General features: G+C 32.5%; 1 protein-coding gene and 1 long non-coding RNA gene across 7 annotated transcripts; both read right to left on the reverse strand.

Moving 5' to 3' along the window:
- Positions 1-1,674: 1,674 nt before the first annotated feature.
- Positions 1,675-4,754, reverse strand: LOC105799461 (uncharacterized). 6 transcript variants are annotated; one of them, XR_001135575.2, is made up of 7 exons: positions 4,593-4,754; positions 4,399-4,459; positions 4,176-4,297; positions 3,990-4,107; positions 2,804-3,034; positions 2,027-2,156; positions 1,675-1,925 (listed from the first exon to the last, which is right to left on the reverse strand). It is a non-coding gene; the product is annotated as an uncharacterized LOC105799461 (long non-coding RNA). The 6 variants fall into 6 exon arrangements; XR_008197601.1 differs by lacking the exon at positions 3,990-4,107 and having other exon boundaries at positions 2,804-2,876; XR_008197602.1 differs by lacking the exon at positions 3,990-4,107 and having other exon boundaries at positions 2,804-2,953.
- A 2,730-nt stretch (positions 4,755-7,484) lies between these two features.
- LOC105771227 (uncharacterized) lies at positions 7,485-8,420 on the reverse strand. Its single transcript, XM_012592640.2, has one exon. The coding sequence runs from the start codon at positions 8,418-8,420 to the stop codon at positions 7,485-7,487; it is 936 nt and encodes a 311-aa protein (XP_012448094.1).
- Positions 8,421-12,195: the final 3,775 nt, after the last annotated feature.

Here is a 12,195-nt window from a genome sequence, read left to right on the forward strand (position 1 = left end):
TCCAGCACCATTAAAAATCACCTTGCTTCTCCAGCAAGAGTGATGCAAATATCCAGTAAATTTTAGCATTTAAAACAAAAACCCAAGTTACCACAATAATTAAACACAACGGCTAAAATTTGTGGATGCTAAATCTCATAAGTTAAAAAAGCCATGAATTCAAGTCTAACTCCATTCCAGAAATGTCAACACACTTGCATCAACAAAATAAATAACCCTAAACATAGTGTAATGAAAGCACCCGTCTTTTTTAGCTTTTAAAACAGTAAGATACTAAAATTTGAAGACCCAACAGCTGAAATTAATTACTCTATGCAAAGCAATTAAAAAGATTTGTTCTTTTCTAGTTTTTTAAACACCCAAATTCAATAAAATTTAATAGACCAATAGCTAAAACCTGTTTTAAAGTTGAGTTTTACTAGTTGATCTGTGAACTTTTATCCATTAAAATTGAAAAAGAAGAAAAACACGAAACAAACACACCTTAACATTTGCATTATCCATGTTGGAGAAGCAATGGTGTAAGATGGTTTTTATAGTGTAAGGGCAGCAGAGTGAGGAGTGATAGAAATGGGGGAATAGAGGGGATTGGTGGTGACGAGGATGGGTAATTTTATATTTCAAATAAACAAAAAAAAAGTTATTTTGAATTGATTATAAAAAGTTTTTAACTTTAGTCAAAAGTATAAAAGTGTTACGTTAACAATTCGTTAGTGGACTAGCAGAAATTTTAACAACAATGATCAATTTGATCAATTATCTTAATTAGAGTAGCTAAATTGACAAAATAATTAGAGTGACCAAAATAAAAATAACGCTATTTTAGTATTTTAGAGTGACTGCTAGTATAGTTTATTAAATTTTAAATAATGAAAACCTTAAGAAAATATGAATTTTTTTCTAAAAGAAGTAGAATTAGAAATGTAGAAAACAATTAAAATCGTTATATATGAATAGTAATTGATACAATTGTGGGTCAATGGTAACTTTGAAGACTTGATTCAACATGGTTAATCTAGAAACTTTCAATATTTTATAGGGATTAGGACATTATCTCCTTCTATAAGTCTAATGGATTATGATACTCTCATAATCTCCAGGAAATCAGTAAAAGGATTATATCACTACACCAAAACAGGCTTTTAGCGGCATTTTTTTTTGCCTTTAGCGGTGCTTTTTAGCGCCGCTAAAAGTATTTGAAGCGCCGCAAAAAATGCCGCTATTGACACCGCCGCTAACTTTTGCGGCGTTTTTAGCAATAAACCCCGCTATAGAACAAGACCTTTAGCGGCGCATTTCACACAAACGCCGCAATAGAACAAGACCTTTAGCGGCACTTTTTACACAAACGCCGTTATAGAACAAGACCTTTAGCGGCACTTTTCCTACAAACGCCGCTAAAGATCATGACCTTTAGCGGCGCTTTTCCTACAAACGCCGCTAAATATCAGACCTTTAGCGGCGCTTTTCACACAAACGCCGCTAAAAACATATCTTTAAAAAATAATTTTTTTAAAATAATATTTATTTCTATGATAAATATTATATTATGTTTTAAGGATAAATAAAAATATTATTTAAATTAAACTTTCTACGAAAATTTTAACTTTAAAACTAAATATAAAAATTAATGAATTTAAATTTAGAATTTAAAATAATAAATTAATAACACAATTAAAATCCAAAAGTTAGAACTCTTAAGTAAAAATAAAATTTAGAATCAAAACTAAAATAAATAATACATATGCAAGGTAATAAAACATACAATGCATTTTCTTAATCAAGTAAATCTTGATAATAAAAGATATAATACATTTACTTAAGGAAATCTTGTACATCATTGAAGTCACACCATCAAATTTGTACCCATCAAACTTATACTTCTCCAGCCACCATCTTGCATTTGAAAGAAGATACCTCAGTACCTAAAGCAACAATTAAGAAATAATATTTACGAGTGGAAGGGAGGAAGCCAAAATCTTTAAACAAGCTATTCATTAAGAAATGTTTAGGTAGAAGTACATACTTCTCAGCTTCCATAATTAAAAAGACAAGAATCCCACACCGAGTGATGACCCCTTGACCTCGTGTGGAAGTAATGACCATCAGTTCCATCAAACATGTTCAGCCCATCTAACACATTATTGGAAGCATGGCTGTATTTATAAAACATCATTCAGATACACAGGTAGATAAGAAAATAAAATTAGCAACTTAACTTAACTATAAGAAAATAAAATTAGCAACTTAACTTAACTATAGAATAAAAATGAACGGGGATATAGCAAACAAATGCTTTCACAACAAGCTGGTCGTGAACAATCATACTAGAAATTTTATAGTCATTTATATATTCTCAATCAATTACGACTTTGCTTCTCTCTTTTAGATTTATTTTTTAGCAACCTTTTAGGAAGCAAAAATCAACTAGAGAAACGAAAGAGTAAAAGTGACAACCAATAAGAGCCTAAATTCTCATGGCCATATTTGCATCAAGTCTACTGGAAAAATGAGCATAAAGCCAAAGCAGGAAAAGAATAAGAGTTCAAGTTCTCATTTCCTGTACAAACAATCCAGGAAATTTTGTTTGCACAAAAAATCTAACAACAAACACAGAAGAGTTTAAGTTTTCATTTTATTTACAAAACAATCAGGGAAAAACAGTTCCGACAAATCCCAAGATACTACAGATGTTATTTCAGATAACCAATGTTAAAGACATGGAACTCAAAGGCAAGATCTTTCTCTTATTTGTCCAAGAAAACCCATTCAAGCTAACAAAAACATCAGTTCCTATACTTACTGTTCTTTGAGTTTGTCTTGCTCATATTTCCTTAAGTTTTTCTTGCGTTCTTCAATAGAAACCCTCTGGCGCTCTAGTCAAGGTATGAGAAACCATTTCAGATCCACCAGATGAGACCCAGTCTTGCATTTTCATATTTACTTCTTGTAGCTGTTTTAGTAGTCGGTCAATACCAGATTCAATATCATTCTCTTCCAAGTCATTTTTTATCGAAGCCTTACTGGAGACCAACTTACGATATAAATTAAATTTCAGTCAGCAATTTAGAGGAGAAATAACAGCTACATATATGGTTCCTTTAAATTTTGACACGGTTCAAATTCTTAAAGAAAGATAACAATTTTCAATTTTGCTATATCCTTACAGACTAGGAACCTAATGATTTTCAGGCAACCCTTCACACCTACCGTCAAATTTCAAACGGAACTCTACATCAAAATATGGACTTACGCAGAAAAGTCATCTATTTATATTTTTTTTATAAAATCCCGTTTACCTTATTCAGGGAAGGCAATCAATTAACTCTTATCATCCATCACTCTGATCTACACCAGTTAAGATAGCAAACTAATCGAACACTGATATCATCATATTTAACTGAACGACGTCATTAGTACCTCGAATTCTAGTTGCCAGCAAGTAAATTGACACAAGGTTAAATTAGATTTAGTTTTATTATATTGCGATATCAACCACACAGAAAATCCAGAAGATAAAGTAAATATTTTAACAAAGAAATACAACATTTGTCTTCATCAATTGCTATAGGAAACTTCCAGCATTTCCTCCTCACAGGTAAACTCCCATTCTCAGCAGAAAAGATAAATTTGAAAAAAAAAACTTCATCTATTTGTTATTAGAGATGAAACTAGATTCAGAGACACCATAGACCGGACCATTCATTTAGAGCAAAAAATATGCGAAGGAAAGACAAAACAGAAACACATGAAACCTAAGTTAACTGGTGTCAGATATGAGTATGTGTTAAACAGTAAATCTTGGCTAAATCTGTAATTAGTATAAACGATGGAAATGATAGATCATTTAAGCTATGATATGCTTGCTTTCAAGTAAAAACAATAGCATCACTTAAAAATAACAGATATATTGGACTCTATCTTCCATATAATAGATGCAATTAAATAACAGTAAGCCAAGAGAAAAAGGGTAGGACAAAGAGACTTACAAATTTTAGAAGCCTAACAAAAAAAAAAAAAAAAAACTTAGAATGCTTTCTGAGAGGTTTTCTTCCCAAATATTGCTTCCCAAACCAAAGGTGAAAAAGTACCGAAGATTCAAAGAGGCTGTGAAATTCACTACTTTCATTAAAATTTCATACTAATTTCTATTGTAGAGATGTTCAGAATACTACCTTTTGGTTTAGGCTGTGAAACTGGTTGCGAAACAGGACGCTTCTGAGCTGCCTGCATATTTGCCAAGGCTGGAGCTTGATCAAAAGCTTTGCCTTTAAGAGTTCAGGAACTCATGGCCCATCTGCAAGGTTAGAATTTTAGCAGTCAAATAATAAGGAAAAAAATTAACGAAAAGCAAAACGAAGTTAAGGAAAAATAGTAAAAGGATGGATTAGGGATTACGTCTAGGAAAGGGATGAGCTCAGCGACTGACGACGGGGGTTTACGAGCCTGTTTCTAGCCTCTATTTTCTCAGTAACCAAGTAGATAATCATTCAAAAATAGAAAATAAAAGAAAGAAAGCGAGACAAGTAACAGTAACGATATATGAATCAGCATAGAACAAATTAAATTACAAAAAGAGAAGATGAAATTACCAAAGAGCGAACGAAAAAGAGACGGAAAGAATCAAAGATCTTTGCTGAGAGGGAGAGAGAAGATCCGAGAAAAAGAAAAAAGAGGCGAAAGAAATGAGTTTGAAAAGGGAAGAAGAGGCGAAAGTAAAAATTAGCGGTTTCAGCCGGGAAATTTTGGGATAAAAAGGCACAAATTTTTTAAAATGAAATGATTTTTTTGCGGCGTTTTTAATAAAAATGCCGTTATTGCTTATCTATTGAAAATGCCGCAAAAAATACTTAAAATCTTTTATTTTTAAATTAAAATAAAATGATGAGAATTTTTTAAAGTAAAATTATTTTTTGCGGCATTTATTATAAAAACGCCGCTATTGCTTAACTTTTGCAGTGTTTTTTCAAAAACACCTCAAAAAATTATTTTATTTTGAATAAAACGATGTCGTTTTGCTATGCTAAAAATTTCTTATTTTGTCTATTAAAAATTATTAGTTAAGTGATTTCATAAAACATTTATTATTACTTTTTCTATAAATTAGATTTTTATAAAAAAACCAAGTTTTTAAGTTAGAAAACAAATATCGCATATTTTGCTAGATCTAATTAGATTTAAATATAAAATAATTTTATTGTTTTTAAACAATGAAATGGGTGATTCGGTAAAACGAGCTTGAAGTTGGAAAAGTTTTTAAAATATGTATTAATTTATCTATGTTTAAAATTTCCTTTAAATGGAAAATATATATAATTAATATATATTAAATTAATAATAATACGAGTGGTCTAAAATGGATTTGAGTTAGCTATATAAAATAAAGACAAATTTAGGTAAAAATTAAGACTCGTATTTCAAGTTAAGCTAGACTTGAAAAATATAATGCATGTTAATAGAGTACATAGGTCCGACAAAATGCAACCTATGATCTTTTCAAGTTAGGTTTTAGTTAAAATTAATTTTTAATAGAGTTAATTACACCATACATCCCTAAACTATAATTTTCATTTTAAATTGGTTCTCAAGTCTTTAAAATATTCTAATTACATCCTTAAACTAACGATGTTATATCAATATGGTCCCTCCTTTACTAAAATCATTAATTTAATAGTTAAATGAGACGTCAAGCCTTAAGTGGCATAGTTTAAAATTAAAAATTTTAAAAATATTGTAAAAATCTTATTAAAAAAGGGATATCCCTAGAGCAAAATAAGAATGAATATTAACCATGTACTTATTAAAACGTTGTGAAACTATTTAATGTCAAATTCTTTGAAAATATTTAAAAACTCAAGATTATTGTTTTATTATTCCCTCAACAAATATAATGCCGCTTTAACGGTTTTAAATACACCGATACGATTTTGAAGAACCAAATTAATATTATCTATTTTACAATTATATAAGAAATTAATTAATATATAAATTAGAGTACACTAGTTTATCTAAACCCTAAACCATAAACCTAAACCCTAAAACCCTAAACCCTTAGCACATAACCTCTAAACCTTAAACCCCAACCTTTAAACCACCATAAATCATAACCCCTAAACTCATAATCCATAAACCTTAAAATAGTAACTCTCCTAAACTTTAAACTCTAAACCATATACCCTAAACCAAAAACATTAAACTATAGTGATAATTAATTCAATATTTTAAAATTAATACTATCTCTTTTACGATTATATAAGAAATTATTTAATATGTAAATTAAAAAAACACTTAGTAATGTACCCAAAAAACTTTAAAATTATTTTAAATAATAGTATTTTAAATTTTCCATTTTTAACAAATATTTTTCTATGTTTTTTTATTTCAAATTATTTCTACGTGTCATTATTTTTTTATGAAGATTTTGAATATTCAATTAAAAATAATTTGAATTTGAATTAATATAAATAAACCAATTAAATAATAAATAGACAGATAAATTTTTTTGCGGCGCTTTTTCAAAAACGCCGCTAAAATAGAGCATTAGCGGCGCTTATTCAAAAACGCCGCTAAAGCCCTGAGCATTAGCGGCGCTTCTTTAAAAACGCCGCTAAAATAGAGCATTAGCGGCGCTTCTTCAAAAACGCCGCTAACGCCCTGAGCACTAGCGGCGATTTTCCAAAAACGGCGCTAAAGACACGAGCATTAGCGGCGCTTTTTCAAAAACACCGCTAAAGAGCCGAGCATTAGCGACGCTTTTTAAAAAAGCCACTAAAGCCTCGAAAACTCAGAAAAGTTGGGCTCAGGTTTTTTGCGGCGCTTATTGGAAAACGCCGCTAATGCTTATTTTTAGCGGCGTTTTCCAAAAAGTGCCGCTAATACTTGATCTTTAGCGGCGTTTTTTTTAAAGCGCCGCTAATGATTATTTTTAGTGGCGTTTTTTATCCAAACGCCGCTAAAAGTCTATTTTTGTGTAGTGTATTAAGGTAAAATACACTCTACTTCCTAGTCTGTATAATGGGAGTCGTATTCGGGAGAGAATATCAGATGCAAGTATCACGTAGAAATATTAGTAGTGTGAGGAGGCGAAACTTAGGTCCATAGAATACAGGTGCTTCAGCATGAACAAATAACATGGATATGAATATGTTATTAAAACCGAGAACATGACATTATTAACATGGATATGAACAAATGAGAATATGTAATTGTTTTAGATTTTTTTATGCAACTTGACATGAATACAGGTGCTTCAGTTTTTTTTATGCAACTTGACATGAATAATGTGAATATGTAATTGTTTCTAACGTGGCCAATTTCTATGTAGCCCAAAGCGGCAACATATCTGCTTCAGTAACTTGAATGATTATAATCTACGTTACTCGAAGAAGAATATACAGTATACATGAATGAGAATGGCTATACAAGAACTGTTTAATGGTTTTTTCTTTTCTTAAATGGAAATTGTCGAATGCATACATTGAATCTCACTCAGTCTTCCATGCATAAAGAAACAAGCTGAAATCGAACGTATTGGCGGGGCTTCTCATGGAATAATACCTACTCCCAGTGCTGGTATCACTGTCTCCTCCATGCCCACTCCCCTCTATATCACTATCAGCTTCGGCCTCAAGGGGCGTGAATATAAACAAACCATGCCCCGTTCCAGGGCTGGTAAACAACCAATCATGCACATCCCACATCACTTGAACCGGTTGTTTATCCACCAGAACTGTCTGGTTTCCCCTGAACTTCCACTGCAAATTCTTAACATGAATCAACACTACCCCATCCATGCTTATCCACATTTCAGGGTCTTTTAATCCACTCGTCGCGCTCTCCACAATGATGTCGTGTTCTTTTCGTTTCTTCCCGAACCGAACTTTTGTCGCGAAGCTCTTCTTGCCAAACACGTTTTCCTTCTTGTAATACAGCAATGGTTCAACCAATGCGGGTCTTGATTTCGTTCTCTTGTAGGCTTTTTTCTTGTAATCCCCCAACAGTAAAGCCACTTCTTGATCTGCAACTAGAGCTACATAATAATCCGCCGTCGGTTCGGGGCTGCTGTTGAATTTAGCCGAACGAAGGTCCCAGTAGACATCAACTTGTTTGCCATCAACGTGAAATGATTTATACCCCTTTCTGCTCCAGAAATGCCAGGGCTTAAGATCAATCTTGCAACTGTATTGAGAAGTTCCTTCCATACTGTTTACCATTATGGTGAGAGAATGGTTCATAAGGTTCTTGCACCACAAAATCGTAATGCTTTGCAAATACCCTACTAAGTTTGTTTGGTACATCAACGTGACGGTGGTCTGAGCATTTTTGTTATTAACGTAAGGCTGTGGTTCTTCGGTTGTTTTCTCTGAATAATGATCTGAACTTCTTACAGACTGGTGTCTCCTGGGGAAATAAAATGCCATTGTAATGCAATTTGCATGCAAATGGGATAATCCAATCTTCTATGACCCTCAAGATGAAGCATATAATGATGTAATCCTATTGCATCTGATGTTAAAATGGTTTACCAGGACCCTAAGGACTGATCATATATATAAATATGATTATGATGAGATTTAATTTTGATTGGTCACCAAGAAAACAGGAGGAAATCAAGTTTTTTTCCCCCCTTAGCTTGGAAAGTTCCAGACATCAATGTAAACCTGAGATTTTCCGAGAAAAGAAAATCTGGTGCCAAAAGTTTTGCAGTTGAAACTAATGCAACCGGTGGAGGGTTGGTTTGTTTACCGAAAGTTAGTAATTTCTTTTTGATCTGGGGAAAGAGACAGATTTGAAAGGAACAGAAAACCAGACAGGAATTTTTGTGTTTTTTGGTTTTATTTTGCCCATGGATGAAAAAATGATGTCCATGATGTTAGAGGTTGAAACTGAAAATGGTGTCCGAAACATGAGGGTCAAGACTCAAGAAAATGTGCTCAAAATCTAACGCTCTATTTGCTATATACAGTCAGTCAGTTTGACTACTTAATTAACAACTTACAGTTTTCTTAAGGAAAATCATACATTCTACCATTGTATCTTAACAGAAATGCAAGATCCCTAACCGCAATAACATGGGTAGTAGAGCTCATATCTCTTCTTTTTTTTTATAAACAATATATCTCCGATCTAAAACACAATCTTTCGAGATTCATAGGTACCTTTCTCAACAATATTATTTCTATGATTCTAATTCGAATTTTCTTTTTAGAAGTAAAATATGTTTTATGACTACACCTAGTACTTATTACTCATATATTTCTCATTTAAATATTGGTTTAATTATTGTACACTGATGATTTGATGGAAAAAACTTATAAATATTGTAGGAGCCCAATTTTGCCCGGCTCAAACAAATAAAAAATAATAATAAAATCTAATTACAAATGTCCCAAAAAAAAAAAAAAAACTAATGGCTCACACAATCTAAACTAAGTTTTTAGAAAAAACAAAAAAACCCTAGCCCTCTGCGCCACACCCCACGTTAGCCTGCTCCCTGCCCAAGGCCTAACGCCTTTGCCGCCGTTTCACCAAAATGGCAAGGGCATGCTTCTCCCTTTGTCATTGACCCTCCACCGCCGCCTGCAAAAAGAAAAAATGAAAGGACAGAAACAAGGACAGCAGAAATAGAAGCAGAAATAGTAGAAACAGAAGCAGGAATAGCGACAAAATAAAAAAAATATAATAAACAATGTATAATGGCTATAAAAGCCATAGAACACATTGTATTCAGCAGATGTTTAAGAAGGAGAAATTAGATACAAATATTAAAAAAAGGTGATTTACTTTTATTTTATTCGAAGCAAATACAAAATAATAAGGAAAAATAAAACCTTTACCTGCTTTTTCGTCTTCACGCCACTATCGGTGCCTTCTCCGGTCTGAGAGGCCGTCGATTCTCTGGGGATTCGGCCAAGGCCGCGGCAGAGGACATCGGGAGTCGAAAGGTCTTCCCCTTTTTTTTTTTGCGAGTTTTGGCTTTAATTTAGAATGTTCGACTCCGAATCGGGGTTCTAGGCTAAAAGGGGGTTTTAAAAGGGATTTTGGGCAATTTTTTGGCCACCGGAGACGGTGGTCACCATCTTCGGCAACTAGCGGCCATGACGGAGGGCCGACAGTTCTTGGCCGGATGTGGGAATGGCTTGGAGAGAAAAAAAATGGTTTTAGAAATTTAAAAAAAAAAACTGGGCTGAAATGATTTTTTTGGAATTTTTTTTTAACTTAAATACGGTGTGGAAACGACGTCGCTTTGGCCTAGTTCCATAAACCCCAAAACGGCGTCGTTCCGGGCGTGATCCACCAAAACCGACCCGACCCGCCTCAGGATTCGCATGTTTCTGATATGGGGGTCTATTTGTGCTTTTGGTCCTTCTTCTTTTGCGACTTGTTTGAATTTAGTCCTTTTCCTTTTTTATTAATTTATTTCTTTCCATGTAATTTTGAATCGCTTACAAATTAGTCCCTTGACTCAGTGCTGACCTTTTGGGGAATGACGCTTGTCCTGGAGTTTGGGATAATTTCCCATTTAGTCCCTATTTCTTTTTGCGCATTTCGATTTGGTCTTTATTCTATTTTTATTAGTTTTATTTTATTATTTACAATTTATAACCCCTAATTTCATTCTAATTTCAATTTAATCCTTGGCTTATTTGACTTCAACCCTTTTACAAACTGTTTATTTATTTATTTATTGTTTATTTATTTTTATGTGTACTTAAAAATTAGATTGTATACATTCTTTTATTTGTGTTTTATTTATTTATTATTATTGTCATTATTACTTTATTTTTAATTTTTTGTTCTGGTTATTTTATTATTTCTTTTAATTTATTATTACTATTTATCTTTTTAATCATGCATTTTCCTTTTATTTTATTTTAAGTCACCTTATCTATTTTATTGTTATTATGATATGATTATTAATACTACTACTGTTATTATAATTACATCATTGTTATTATAGTATTCCATTAATTATTTATTATTTATCATTCTAATATTCTACTCATATAGCCATTTTATATTATTTCATTATCACTATATCCTACATTGTGTTTAAACATATTTGCCCGTTTCATACTATGCCCAAATAAGTTAAATGCACATCATTTTAAATGTTACGTTCGTTTTTGCACGATGCATAAAAAGGGAAAAGTTTTAAATCGAGGCAATGTTCATTATTTTTGGAATTAGAAGAGTCGTGTCCCTAACTTACATAATATGGCTTCCTTTTAAAATCGAAATAGTCGAATATCTATTTTAAATAAATAAAAAACGAGATTTAAGTAACGAACAAATGGCGTTTATTCCTGTTTTCGAGGATTTAAGAAATTGTGTCCTAACTTACGGGACATGATCCTTTCTTCTCGATTAACCTAAAATAAGCCCTTTTCGCGAAAATTAATTTAACTAAATAATGTCTTAATACAAAAAGGGATAGTGTTTTAAATTCTTTTCAAATTTTCAATTTTCGATACTAAGACATCAAGTAATCTGCTAGGTACCATTTTGGGCGTCACGAGGGTGCTAATCCTTCCTCGTGCGAAACCGACTCTCGAACGTATTTCTTGGATTTTGTAGACCAAAAAGTATCATTTTAATGAGTCTAACATTTTATTAAAATAAGTTTTGAGGTGATCCAATCACACCAAAATAAAAGGATTGGTGGCGACTCCTATCTTCGTTTTCAAAATAAGAGAGTTAAGCTGCGAGTTGATTACTTTTTAGTCTTTTGTTGAGAGTTGATAATTTAGTTTAAATTAACGATCCCTTCATTGTATTTCATCCTTCATTTTTGTTGGAAATCGATTCTTGATCATTTTTTTACATAATGATATGTTTGCTTTATTGGTTCGATTCTCTTGGTATATTTCTGCATATTGTATTGCATAATTGTTCGATTTTTTCCTTCTTAAGTAGGAGTGAGAAACTATTCCTTCGTGAGGTCTTCACCTCCGTATAGGATAATGGATCGCTTTCGGGATACATTCGTACCTATGTCTTCGTGAGATCTTCATCTTCGTATAGGCATAGGGAAATTTATCCCCCTGAACTAAACTCGATTCGTATGAGCCTATAATGTGTGGGGATCGAGGAATCTACTAGTTCAAGTACCCTTACTTTAGAACCGAACCGTATGTAATGAGCCTTAAGAGCCTACCCTAGGTAGAACCATACCAAACCTCTAGTGGTCACTCG

Source organism: Gossypium raimondii, chromosome 7 (assembly GCF_025698545.1).
Source record: "Gossypium raimondii isolate GPD5lz chromosome 7, ASM2569854v1, whole genome shotgun sequence".
Lineage (NCBI taxonomy): Eukaryota > Viridiplantae > Streptophyta > Magnoliopsida > Malvales > Malvaceae > Gossypium > Gossypium raimondii.